Below are 14,496 nucleotides of genomic sequence, written 5' to 3' on the forward strand. Positions count from 1 at the left end.
AACTTTAGCCCCAACCCTAACCCTAACTTTAGCCCCAACCCTAACCCTGACTTTAGCTCCAACCCTAGCCCCATCCCTAACCCTAGTCCTAACCCTAGCCCTAGCCATAACCCTAGCCCTAACCCTAGCCCTAGCCCTAGCCCTAACCCTATCCCTAACAGGAAAATGGAAATAAATACATTTTTTTTATTTTATTATTTTTCCCTAACTAAGGGGGTGATGAAGGGGAGTTTGATTTACTTTTATAGTGTTTTTTTATGGCGGACTTTTATGATTGGCAGCTGTCACACACTAAAAGACGCTTTTTATAGCAAAAAAGTTTTTGCGTCTCCACATTTTGAGACCTATAATTTTTTCATATTTTGGTCCACAGAGTCATGTGAGGTCTTGTTTTTTGCGGGACAAGTTGACATTTTTATTGGAAACATTTTCGGGCACGTGACATTTTTTGATCGCTTTTTATTCCGATTTTTGTGAGGCAGAATGACCAAAAACCAGCTATTCATGAATTTCTTTTGGGGGAGGCGTTTATACCCGTTCCGCGTTTGGTAAAATTGATAAAGCAGTTTTATACGATTACAGCGATACCTCATTTATATCATTTTTTTATGTTTTAGCGTTTTTATACGATAAAAACTATTTTATAGAAAAAATAATTATTTTGGCATCGCTTTATTCTCAGGACTATAACTTTTTTATTTTTTTTGCCGATGATGCTGTATGGCAGCTCGTTTTTTGCTGGACAAGATGACGTTTTCAGCGGTACCATGGTTATTTATATCCGTCTTTTTTATTGCGTGTTATTCCACTTTTTGTTCGGCGGTATGATAATAAAGCGTTGTTTTTTGCCTCTTTTTTTTTATATAGCGCTAACATATTCCACAGCGCTTTACACTTTACAGTTTGTATACATTATCATGATTGTCCCCGATGGGGCTCACAATCTAAATTCCCTATCAGTATGTCTTTGGAATGTGGGAGGAAACCGGAGAACTCGGAGGAAACCCACGCAAACACGGAGAGAACATACAAACTCCTTGCAGATGTTGTCCTTGGTGGGATTTGAACCCAGGACTCCAGCGCTGCAAGGCTGCAGTGCTAACAACTGAGCCACCGTGCTGCTCAGATGAGTTTGCATGTATCTTACAGTGGGAAGAGGGAATAGGCTGATGTCAGACACTTCTTAGCAAAAACTCAGGATCGGGTATTGTCACTGAAAATGTTAAAATCCATAGCCAATCTCCATGGAGGGGGCATTCACCCCCCTTCTCTCTCACACAGAAGGTCTCAAGGAGAAAAGGGATGGCAATCTGAGAGTAGAGTTGAACATGTTTAACATAGGGAAGTGAGGAAATTATGTATAGCTAAAAAGTGACAAAACTAATTAAACTTCCTTTGAAGCAGAGCACCCCTGCAGTACCAAGCAGGATATCTATTGTGGGGAAGACTTATAGATTTATAGATTCAAGAAGAAGAGAAGCAGGGAATCTAACACCGTTAGAGGTAACTTTTGTTATCTTCAGAGCAAATGGGACATCTGCAACTAGACACTGGGACACTGGTGAAAAGTTATGAATGTTGAGGTTTGTATAGATCAGATATTGATGGGACACACATTTTCAACTTCAGGACTAATAGGAGAATATGCACATTTTTCATAACTGTGACACATGCATACAAGCTCCAAATCAATAGTATCTGGATCGCTGGCAACAGCCATGCCATGTTTCCTATCTGCAGAAAGGTAAAAGTCCAAAAAAATATGATGGCAATATCGGACTTCTGTGATCATCAGGAGTGAAGATATTGTGAATGTTGGGAATATCATAATATTCTGAAAGTGAAGCCACATCCCAGGACCAGCCCTGTTATGAGTCATCAGGGGGAGATGTGTTAGTGTAACGTAGGTGCTGATAAAAGGACAAGGCGAATTATGATCTGTGTTCAACGTTAAGGAAGATATATATCAGTGTAAGTTTGATCCGTGTTACCAGACATTTTCAATAGAATTGCTTCCGTCTGCTAAGCTGAGCCATCTCTGTACCCAGCGTTTAGTAAGTTTCTATGTTAATCTATTTTATTTTATGTAACTTCAACTAAAATATTTTGTATATTTTTTATAAACACTGCCTATAGTTCTGGATTAAATATAACATTTAATAGTTCTGTTCCTTTTGTTCTGTAAACCACACTCCTGAAAGCCATACGCTACTACTGAGGTATATATATATTTCATACGTTGGAACCGGAGGTCTATATTTCATACGCTCACTGTTAGTTCTCCAATAAATGGCCTATTAGTGGTAACAGCCGCAGCCTCATCCGTTAATCATCGGTCAATTGTGTAATTGTCCTGACGATAGGGGGCAACATAGGGCTCTTTGTGACAAAATCCACACCTGGCCCAGGGTCCTTCAGCTTCTGCCCATGGTAAGTCTATGCCCACTCTGTGATCCCATTTTGGATTTATGCATTTGGCATCTATTTTGTGAGGGGTTGGCTTGCCGTCTTGGTATTCTATTGCACTCGGCACTTTATTTTTGCATAGTTGGGCAGTTGCAATTGTTGGCTCCCTGGTTTCTCTGTTTTTCTCCCTGCATACGTTTTCTACTCAGACTTTTGTTATGGTACTTTTGGGTATAAATGTTTTACTTTGAAATTATTAATAAAACATACACTTCTTCTATTATACCTGTTTGCTCATATTTTCTTCTTTTCTTTCTTCTTTTCATTCATTTCATATATAGAACCCTATTTAAGATGCATGTCACAACCAGGGAGTTCATCCTAGAAAAAATTCCATACCAAGTAGTAGAAAAGACAGCGCCTCAAATGTTGGTGAAAAGAAATCACATATTAGTCAAGCTTGAGAAAGATCTTTTGGATTGAAATGTTGCCACAGGAGGCGGAATAAAATGTGATTTTTTTTTTTTTCACCAACGTTTGAGGCGCTGTCTTTTCTATTACTTGGTATATTCAGTGATGAATCGCAAATCTGCATTGGGCAAGGTGATGATGCTGGAACTTTTGTTTGGTGCCGTTCCAATGAGATTTATAAAGATGACTGCCTGAAGAGAACATGCAAATTTCCACAGTCATTGATGATATGGGGCTGCATGTCAGGTAATGGCACTGAGGAGATGGCTGTCATTACACCTTCAATAAATGCACAAGTTTATGTTGATATTTTGGACACTTTTCTTATCCCATCAATTGAAAGGATGTTTGGGGATGATGAAATCATTTTTCAAGATGATAATGCATCCTGCCATAAAGCAAAAACTGTGCAAACAGTCCTTGAAAAAAGACACATAAGGTCAATGTCATGGCCTGCAAATAGTCCAGATCTCAATCCAATTGAAAATCTTTGGTGGAAGTTGAAGAAAATGGTCCATGAAAAGGCTCCAACCTGCAAAGCTGATCTGGCAACAGCAACCAGAGAAAGTTGGAGCCAGATTGATGAAGAGTACTGTTTGACACTCATTAAGTCCATGCCTCAGAGACTGCAAGCTGTTATAAAAGCCAGAGGTGATGCAACAAAATATTAGTGATGTTTTGGAGTGTTTTTTTGTTTGCCTGTTTTTCATGATTCCATAATTTTTTCCTCAGAATTGAGAGATTCCATAATTTTTCCCCTATGCTTGGTTAAAAAAAAGAACCATTACTGACTACCACATTTTTGTCCTTGATTTCTTTTAGTGTTTCTTAAAGCCAGAAAGTTGCCATTTGAAATGACTTTAGTTTTGTGCCATGTCTGTGATCTGCTTTTTTTCTAAAAAATTAAACAACTGAATGAATATCCTCCAAGACCGGTGATTCCATAATTTTTGCTAGGGGTTGTAAGTTCCTTTTATTTAAGTGGTGAAAAAAAAATCTAAAGTTTGTAAAAAAAAAAAAATATATATATATATATATATATATATACAAGTTCCAATTTTCCGAGACATTTTTCGGGATCTGGGACTGGGTGAGGGTTTATTTTTTGCGTATTGACTTGACGTTTTTAAAGATACAATCTTTTGATTACTCATTATCACATAATGGTTGTTATGCTAACCCATCGGCAACCTGTGGTCATGTGACATGGGCACTGCTGGGTGGGGTTTGTGACATGCTTACGGCATGGGCAGAGATTGACATCAGCATTTAACATGCTAACAGCTGTGAGTGGATCGCAATTCCACCCACGTCTGTTAGCGGTACATGTCAGCAGATAAAATCAGCTGACATGTGTCAGAAAAGTTGCGGGCTCATCGCCAAAATGGAATAACTGCAATGGCTTTTGCTTAGACTTCTTTGATAATCTTGATAATATTCAAAATTAAAGAAAGAGGAGGAAAGAGAGATATAAATCATCTTCCGGAGTATTGAGAGACTCTCTATTGCCTATGGCTAATCCTTCAAGATTGTTGGAAGACCATTCCCGGTGACTACCTCTTGAAGCTCATCAAGAGAATGCCAAGAGTGTGCAAAGCAGTCATCAAAGCAAAAGGTGGCTACTTTGAAGAACCTATAATATAAGACATAATTTCAGTTGATTCACACTTTTTTGTTAAGTATATAATTCCACCTGTGTTAATTCATAGTTTTGATGCCTTCAGTGTGAATGTACAATTTTCATGGTCTTTCTTTCTTTCTTTCAATTTTCTTTTTATTGAAGAAAAAGGAATCACAATTGAACAGGAATTGAAAAATAGCCAGAGGAAGTTTCAAACAACATTAGGTATCCAATGGGACAATAACAAAAGTCCAACAAGATGTAGGGATACGATAAATTTGAAGAACTGGAAAAGGATTCTGGATCAAACTTTGACATAGATTCAGAAGAAAGGGAAACTAGCAAAGGTGATTAGAGAAACAGTGGAAACATTAGAAACATGAGTAAAGTTTTAAGATAGGAATAGAAAGATTGAGAGGGTTATAGGAAAGAGGGGGGGGTGAGGTAAGAAAGGGGAGGGAGATGAAGCTGAAGGGGGGGGGCTTGGAGGAGGGAGGGGGGAGGGGGAAAAAAAGGACCGATGGTGGAGATGAAATTAAAAGATGAAGTCGAGACTGATAATGAGGGGGGGCTCGGCATATAGGATCTGATGGGTTGAGGTGGATTCAGGTGTCCTCCGGTAATGTTGATAGGAAGTCAGGACTGGAGCGGAAGGTAATCCACGGTTTCCAGGTAAGTCTAAACGAGCTGAGGGATTCTTGTGTATTGGCAACTAACTCAGCAGTGTGGTATAGAAGGTCAATTTTATCTAGTACTTGTTTTTTGGTGGGTGTGAGAGTAGATTTCCAGAAAGTGGGGATTAGATATTTCCCGGCTGCTATTATGTTGCTTGCTAGTTTCGAGGCCGGGGAATTCTCGGGCCATAGGGGTTGGTTAAGGAGAGTAGATTGAGGAAGTAAGAGAGTGTTTTGATCTAGCACCTTAGAGATTACGTTCGAGACCATTTGCCAAAAGGGGACAATTTTTGGGCAAGACCACCAGATATGCAGATAGGAGCCTGTTGTGAATTCTGTTGTCAAGCTCCCTCCTGTGGTCATGAATGGTACTTCGGCTGGTTCTGTCCATGGGCTTCCTCTGGTGGCTGTGAGTGGAGCTGCTGCTTCTGAGTTTCCTTCCACAGGTGACGAGGTTAATTCGTTAGCTGGCTGCTCTATTTAACTCCACTTAGATCATTGCTCCATGCCACCTGTCAATGTTCCAGTATTGGTCTAGTTCACTCCTGGATCGTTCTTGTGACCTGTCTTCCCAGCAGAAGCTAAGTTCCTGCTTGTTTTTCTTTAGTTTGCTATTTTTCTGTCCAGCTTGCTATTTTGATTTTTGTCTTGCTTGCTGGAAGCTCTGGGACGCAGAGGGAGCGCCTCCGCACCGTGAGTCGGTGCGGAGGGTCTTTTGCGCCCTCTGCGTGGTCTTTTTGTAGTTTTTTGTGCTGACCGCAAAGTTACCTTTCCTATCCTCAGTCTGTTTGTATTTTCATCTTTACTCACAGTCATTATATGTGGGGGGCTGCCTTTTCCTTTGGGGAATTTCTCTGAGGCAAGGTAGGCTTTATTTTTCTATCTTTAGGGCTAGCTAGTTCCTTAGGCTGTGTCGAGTTGCATAGGGAGCGTTAGGAGCAATCCACGGCTATTTCTAGTGTGTGTGATAGGATTAGGGATTGCGGTCAGCAGAGTTCCCACGTCTCAGAGCTCGTCCTATATTATTTGTAACTATCAGGTCATTCCGTGTGCTCTTAACCACCAGGTCCATTATTGTCCTTACCACCAGGTCATAACAGGAGCCTGAGTCTGAACGGCATCTCCAGCACAGATCGGGAGTGGAGGGGTGCCAATGATGGAGTTGGGTTGGAGTGCGGTACCACCTGGATATTACCATATATGAGTTTTCTTGTATTTTTACGCATTGTGAGGGTCCGTGAGATTTGTTGTAGATAGAGGCAATCTGGTCGTCCGTGAAAGAGATGGTGAGATCTCTCTCCCAGAGACCTATGAAGGCTCTTTTGACATCGGCGCCGTCCATCAACAGAAGGTTGTAAATTTTTTATAGGACTTTTTTGGGTGGGTTTTTGTGGGCGCACAATTGTTCGAAGGGAGTCAGAGGGCGGAGCAAATCTAACTGTCTTTTGTGCCTATGGCAGTAATCTTTTAATCTTTTGTAGTGAAGAAAAGAAATATTTAATTGTGGGTTCGAGGCCTGGAATTCAGCGAGGCTCATTAGGGATCCGTCGATAAAAAGAGTGTCAAGTGGTATAGGAGAGTTAAGAAAGTCACTGGTGGAGCTGGGGGGATCTTTAGGTAATTTAAAGGGGATGGGGCCCTCGATGTCTTGTATCGTCAGAATTGGGGAGGTAGGCGGGGTTAATTTGGGAAATTCTGTTCTCTAAATTTTGAGAATAGTGGTTGTAATTTCGTTGAGTAGCAGTTGGTCTAGGTTTGTGTGGTTATACAGAAGGGCTAATGTCCTAAGGGGAATAGGGGCTAGATGTTCTTCAATTGGTATCCACACTTTTTCTGAAGGATTTCTAATCCAATCTACTACTCTAGTGAGCATTGCTGCTTGGTAGTATTTGAAGATATCCGGGGCCCCCATTCCTCTTTTTGACTTCGGCATGGCAAGAGAATTGGCATTGATTCGTGGGCGTTTGCCATTCCAGATATAGTTAATGAAAAAAGAGTTTATCTTCGATAGATAGTGCTTTGGGATGTAGATGGGGAGCATCTGGAATAAATATAAGAATTTGGGTAAGATAATACTTTTCAAGAGGTTATTTCTTCCCATCCAAGATAAGAAGGGGGCTCTCCAGGACTGTACCGTGGAGGTAGCTTGTTTCAACAGGGGGATGATATTAAGTTCCAGAAGCTCCCCCGTCGATTTCCTGATCTTAATCCCTAGGTTGGTGATGAAACTCGAGGGCCATTTGAAGGGGTATAGTTTTTTTAATTTGTCTATAGCGGGGTTGGGGATATTAACGCTGAGAGCTTCCGATTTAGTAATGTTGATTTTGTAATTAGAAAGCTTCCCGTATAGGTCTAATATGTGGACGAAGGCAGGGATGCCCTCCTCGGGATCCGATAGGAATACCAAGAGATCATCAGTGAACGCTGCAGATTTATGGTGAAAACTACCCATCTGGATTCCCTTAATGCCTGGATCTTGTTGGATGCTCTAAATGAGAGGCTCCATGGCAATACATATAGAATCGGAGAGAGAGGGCATCCCTGCCTCGTGCCATTTTGAATGGAGAAAGGGTCCGATAGTAGATTGTTTATTCTTAAACGGGCAGAGGGGGTAGTGTACATTTGGAAAATGGCATCTACAAGTTGAGGGGGGATGTGAAAAGCAAGAAGTGTTTCGCGAAGAAATATCCAGTCCACCCTGTCAAAGGCCTTTTCAGCGTCTGTTCCCAGTAGGACGAGTGGGGTTTTCCGTATTTTTGCGTACTGAATAAGGTGAAGAATTCTAGCTGTATTGTCCCCTCCCTCACGTCCTCTCACGAAGCCCGATTGATTGAGAGAAATGAGTGGTGGCATGAGCTCCGCCAATCTCCCCGCAATAAGACTGGCATAAATTTTTAGATCAACATTGAGTAGGGAGATAGGCCTATAGCTTCCACAGCATTCTGGGTCTTTACCTTCTTTATGAAGAAGAGAAATGTGGGCTTCTAGTGACTGAGAAGGGAAAGGATTCCCACCCAGGACTGCGTTACAGACGTTCAGGAGGTGCGGGACTAAGATATCAGCAAAGGTTTTGTAATAGATTTTAGGGAGCCCATCTGGGCCAGGGGCCTTCCCCCTACCCCCCCCAGACAGGGTGGACTGGAGGTCAGAGAGGTCGAAGGGTCTGAGTAGGCAATCTTGCTGGAGGTTGGTTAGTTTAGGGAGGTGTAAGGAGGATAAGAAAGCTTGGACATGGGATCTCCTCTGATTTTTATCTTCTGTTGTGTCATTATGTCGGAGTTGGTATAGGTCTTTATAGAAGGACAGAAAGGAGTCGGTGATTTGATTATAATGCTGGAGGACTTTGCCATCTTTAGATTTGATTCTGTGGATAAATGTACGGGTTTGGCGTTTTTTGATCAGCGAGATCATGAGTTTAGAGGCTTTGTCTCCATGAGCAAAGATTTTGTTTTTCCAGGATAGATAATGTTTGGAAGACTGTGTGTTGAGGAGGTCCCTGAGAGATTGGCGTTTCTCGGTGAGTTGGGTGAGTGTGGTTTGAGAGACTTCCTTTTTGTGTTGGGTATCCAGAGCTACGATATCATTGTATAAGGCAAGGATTTTTGATTTCCTTTGTTTGTTTAGGAAAGAGGCAATTGAAATAAAAACCCCTCGGATTGTGGCCTTATGTGCTTCCCATAACACGGGAGGAGCTATGTCTGGAGAAGCGTTAATATTGAAAAACTCTTGAAGCGACTCACGGATACGGTTTTTGAATTCCTCGCTATGTAGTATAGACTCATTGTGCCTCCATGAGTTGAAACTAAAGTATGGTTTGTGAAATTCTAATTTAGTCAGTACCACAGAGTGGTCCGAGTGTATGGCAGGGATTATTTCAGCTTTTAATGTGGAAAGTAGAATGGATCTGGATACCAGTATGTAGTCAAGGCGGTGATAGGAATTATGGGGATGCGAGTAATATGTGAAATCAATATCAGAAGGGTGCAGATATCTCCAGGCATCGATCAGCTCTAATGAATGAATGGTTGATTTAAGGCGCGCCAAATCTTTCAGAGAAATAGAGCTTTTTTTTGTAGATGTGTCCAGAGATGGATCTAGAGCGACATTCAGATCACCCCCTAGGATGACTACACCTTCCTGGAATGTACGTAGGAGGGATAAGGCTTTGTGAAGCCATTTCAGGTGGCGTTTGTTGGGGGCATATAGACTGCCTAGGGTCACCATGTTACCGGCTATAAGCCCCTTGATGAAAACGTAACAGCCTTCAGGATCAATCTTGCTGTTTAGGAGGAGGAAGGGGACATCCCTAGCAAGGGCTATTGAGACACCTCTAGATCTTTTTTGGGGGGAGCTAGCGTGGAACCATCTGTCAAAGAAGCATTTCTCAAAGGAAGGGGTCTTGTCGGGGATGAAATGGGTCTCTTGCAAGAGTAGTATATCGTAGCCTGATTTTTTGAAGAAGGCAAGTGTTTGTGACCTTGGGATTGGGGAGTTTAGACCGTGTGAGTTGTGTGAAATAATCTGAAAAGACTTACGGTTTACCGTCATGGTGGAAGTGATTGAAGGCAAGTTGGATGAGGATGAGACTCGACCATCGGATCCAAAGGAGGGAAAAGAAGGAGAGGGGTGGGAGAGATGGATGAGAAAGAGGGGGTTAGAATGGTAGATACACAGTAGTAAAATAACCATTGACGTAGAGCATGAGGGTAGATAACCTTAAGTGAGGGGGAAAACATTGCAATTTTAACAACTAGGGAGGGAGAAAAAAGGGGATCAAGTAAAGGGAGTTATAATTAGCTTCATGGTATAGGAGGCTAAGACTCCTAAATTGGCGGTGATAACGCTGCACAAGTATTTAACTTTATGGGCTAGTGATAAATGTCACAAAGCCCTTGAAACCATAAAGAACGTAAAGAAGTAGGTAAACAAAAAAGAAAAACGTTAGTGATTCTCCATTGTTCATCCGCCGGGATCATCTTCCTCGTCCCTAGGTGGCGTGCCTTTTGAAGAGTGACGTTTTGATCTTGAGGATTTCAGGGTAGATGTGTCTTGCCACGGAGGGGGAATGGGGAGAGGTTTCAGACGGTGGGCCTCACAAGTAGTTTCTAGGACAAGCGGTTGGTCGAGTTGAATCTCCAAGGCTTCGCAGACAGATTTAATATCGGCGGTAGATTTAATAAGAAATTTCCGATCTTTTGCGGATATGGAGATACCAAAGGGGAAGAGCCAGCGATATGGATAATGCCTTTGATGAAGGATTCAGGTGAGAGGTCTTAAAAGGCGTCTTTTATAGAGCGTGGAGGCAGAGAGGTCTTGGAAAATTTGGATTGGGGTTCCTCCAAAAGTGATCGAGTCTGCTTCTCTGGCTCTTTTCAGAAGTAGGCCTTTTGTTCTGAAGTCGAGGAAACGACATAAGACATCTCGAGGAGCTTCGTCGGGCTTCGGTTTGGGCCTCAGTGCTCTGTGGACTCTCACCATATCAAGTTCTGATGAGTCTGAGGAAGTAAGGATTGAGTGAAAGATTTCAGGATTTCAGTGACGGTGGGAATCAGGGCATCTGGAAGTATGGACTCGGGGACACCTTTGAGTCTCAGATTGTTCCTTCTTTTCCTATTTTCATGGTCTTCCAGTATTGTATATATCTTATTGATGTGGTCCTCATGCCGTTTATGGCAAGTTAGATTGGAGTTAGAGCTTTGGACTATTTCGCATGGGAGGCCTCTATTGCTTCAATTCTGTGTCCCATTCATGGTCATGAAAATACAGAAAAATCTTTAAATGAGAAGGTGTGTCCAAACTTTTGGTCTGTACTGTATATACTATTTTTTTTGAGAAGTCTATATATACATATATATATATATATACAGTAGAGCAGAGAACTGCTGTATGTAAAAGCTCATGTTAAAATCGCATGGCAATCAGATGGCAATCGCAATGCACTCAGATGTAAATCAGATGCTAGATGTGAAAATCGCATTGTACTCGCATGGCACTCGCATAGCAGTCGTCCGTTTTTTCTGTCCAGAAATTAGACCGTTCTTTTCTTACATGTGGGTATGAGCCCTAAGTGCCAGAATTGGCACATGTAATAGATGTGACTTTTCTGGGCAGCTGCTGGCTGCTATTTCTGGGTTGGGGGGGGGGGCAATATCCATGGCCCCTTACCAGCCTGAGAATACAAGCCCCTCGCTGTCTGCTTTAGCAAGGCTAGTTATCAAAAATGGGGGGACCCAACACCGTTTTTTAAAATAATTTAGAAAAACTGCGTGGGGACCCTGCTATTCTTGATAACCAGCCTTGCTAACGCTGACAGCTGACGGTTGCTGCCCGCTGCTGTCAGTTTTGCCTGGCTGGTTATCAAAAATACAGGGGAACCCATGCCATATTTTTTTAATTATTTATTTATAGCACAGGCGGCAGCCAATGAATACTCCCATCAGCCACAACCTGCTCTCACTGTTATTAGCGGCAGCAAGTGTAGGCTGATGAGAGTAGTAGTCCCATCTGCCGCCGACTGCTCTCGCTGTTAATTGTTGAATAAAACTCTCAACATTCTCCCTTGCTTGTCCTAATCACTGCATGAGTGGAGGTTAATGATGAGAGCTGTCTTCAGCACCTGGGAACAGCGCTATCTGTACCGCTGCTTCCCAGGCGCCGGTACGTGTCACACTGATGACGAACGGATGTAATCCGTGTGGACATATGAGGGACGTTTTGCGGCCAGTGCTGCTGTTAGAAAATGGACATGGTAGCGTATCTTGCCCACGGACACACGATCCATGGAGACACACTGACATGTGCACAGACCCATTCACTTGAATAGGTCTACTGTTTGAATGTCTTCGGTATGTGTGAAAACTGTCACCCACTAGGACACACTGACATCTGAAAGAGCCCTTAATGAGAGTGCCCTGATGCCTGAGGGCTGCTGTTAATATTACATCCGTCTACCTTCATAAACACACGGTGACTACAATCCTGAACTGAAGGCATCTAACTTGGAAATTTAATTTCTGAGAATTCATCAGTATATCAGTATCTGTCCATAGTATCCTTGAGTTGAGAAGCTACATCTGATGAGAAGATGAACATCTTAGATAACCCGGCCACTCCAACATCGATTTTAGGCAAAGATTCCATTCAGCAACATATTTGGGATCTATTTATAGAGAACTTTAAAGCTCCTTGATCAATTCTCTTGTCTGGCTTAAGCCATTCTTTCTGAAGATTCTTTAGAATTGGATGGCCAGGGAAATTTTCTCCTTGTTATTAGCAAAAAAAAAAGACTCGTAATTTATTTGGCTTATATTCAGAATGTTTATGAGAGTCAGCCATACTTTTAAAATTTTTTAAGAGGCTTACAGCTCAGTCATTACACAAAACGTATAGATTGTGCATGGATAAAGAGTCAGAATCAATTGAAATGTCACCCTCTGAGTGATCAGAAATGCTGGAGCTGATCTCAGTTTGTGGTGAAATAACCTGGCGAGATTTTTTAATTTTACTGAAAGCTCCAGTAAAGAACTAAAAACTATCTGGAACTTGTTATTTAAACCAAAGGAAAAAAGAGACTGCTTCAGACTAGAGAGAAGGAGAAGCTTCTGTGGCCAAGCAATTGGAACATGTGTTATGCACATAATCCTCAGATAATGACTGCTAACAGAAAGAACACAGTTTATTTCTAGTCTTTATAGCCTCTTGCCTAGAACAGGACATCTGTAACATAGAAGAGACACATTAAGAAACCAGTCCTACCACTTAAGTAAAGCACAGCCTCCTAAGGGGTACAAACTACCTTAAATAAGAGACGGTTCTTCTGAAAGAGTCAGATTTCTTTAAATAGACCTCCCAATTATCCCTGCGCATGTGCAAGGCAGATTGTAAGACGTGGAAGAGAGAGGAAGCAAGGAAAACATCTACTACCGGGTGTATCTACGTCCTGGATTCACTGGATGAAATGGGTAAGTTTTTTAGTGCACACAATGTATACTTAGTACTAATGGCTAACAGAAGGGTTGATTAAAAAAAACCAAAATGTTAGAGTGGAACTTTAAGGCTATGTTCACACTGTCAGTATTTCACATCAGTATTTGTAAACCAAAACCAGAAGAGGAACAATCAGAGGAAAAGTTATAATAGAAACACATCACCACTTCTGTATTTTTGGCTCACTCCTGGTTCTGGCTTATGATATAGTGAATGTGGCCTAAAAGTATTGGTCACTTCAGCAAATGCATTATTTTATTAAATGTATCAGGGACATGATTTTGTGGCACATACAAATATAACAAGATTAGTGTGTGTACAGACTGAGTCTTTTTGCCGAGTTTTTTTGATGAACTTAATGAGGAGCTTCTGCTAAAAACAACAACAATTCATCAACAAAATAAATGTGAAGATACCCTAAGGGTATGTGCACACGTCAGGATTTCTAGTGGAAATTTCCTGACAAAAAAAACGGACATTTCTGCCAGAAATCCACATGCGTTTTTTATGCATTTTTGTGCATATTTTATAGCAGGAAAAACGCGAACAATCCACTAAATTAATGAACATGCTGTTGTTTTTGCCGCGATGCGTTTTTTTTTCACGGAAAAAAACGCATCATGTGCACAAAAACTGCAGAATGCATTCTAAATGATAGAATGCGTTTTTATCGCGAAAAAACCTGAAGGTGTGCACATACCCTTACAGGTTCTCTTCTTGCATTTGTTAGTACACACTGCACAGAGCTTGTTTTCAAGGCAGGCTGCTGTTGGATAAGCATGCGTTCAAGCCTGTCTACAGTCTCCTCCAATTAAAGGGAACCTGTCACCTGAATTTGGCGGGACTGGTTTTGGGTCATATGGGCGGAGTTTTCGGGTGTTTGATTCACCCTTTCCTTACCTGCTGGCTGCATGCTGGCCGAAATACTGGATTGAAGTTCATTCTCTGTCCTCCGTAGTACACGCCTGCACAAAGTAATCTTACCTTGCGCAGGTGTGTACTATGGAAGACAGAGAATGAACTTCAATCCAATATTTCGGCCAGCATGCAGCCAGCAGGTAAGGAAAGGGTGAATCAAACACCCGAAAACTCCGCCCATATGACCCAAAACCAGTCCCGCCAAATTCAGGTGACAGGTTCCCTTTAAATAACGATGCAAATGGGAGAGCTGTTTTTCAATTGGAAGGATCTGATGGACAGGTCTGGTCACTTGCTCCACCAGCAGCGGCTGTTTTGTGGACAGGAGCGCTGTTCAGTCTATGAGACTGGCTGGCAGTAGTACGACCTGGAGAATGTACATTACCTACAAACTAGTAAATGCCACAAAATTATGTAGCA

General features: G+C 41.9%; 1 protein-coding gene across 2 annotated transcripts in view; it reads left to right on the forward strand.

Annotated features, from left to right (window-relative positions):
- The window catches only part of CORO1C (coronin 1C), a 143,560-nt gene that overhangs the window by 10,741 nt on the left and 118,323 nt on the right, over positions 1–14,496 (forward strand). Inside the window, exon 1 of one of the 2 annotated variants that reach the window (XM_069759644.1) lies at positions 12,985–13,133. The exons of the other annotated variant lie outside the window; for it this stretch is intronic. Coding sequence (XP_069615745.1) covers positions 13,037–13,133 — 97 coding nt within the window. The 5' untranslated portion in view covers positions 12,985–13,036. Of the gene's footprint in view, positions 1–12,984; positions 13,134–14,496 lie in introns of those variants that run through there. 2 annotated transcript variants of the gene reach the window in all.

This window comes from Ranitomeya imitator, chromosome 1 (assembly GCF_032444005.1).
Source record: "Ranitomeya imitator isolate aRanImi1 chromosome 1, aRanImi1.pri, whole genome shotgun sequence".
Taxonomy (NCBI): Eukaryota; Metazoa; Chordata; class Amphibia; order Anura; family Dendrobatidae; genus Ranitomeya; species Ranitomeya imitator.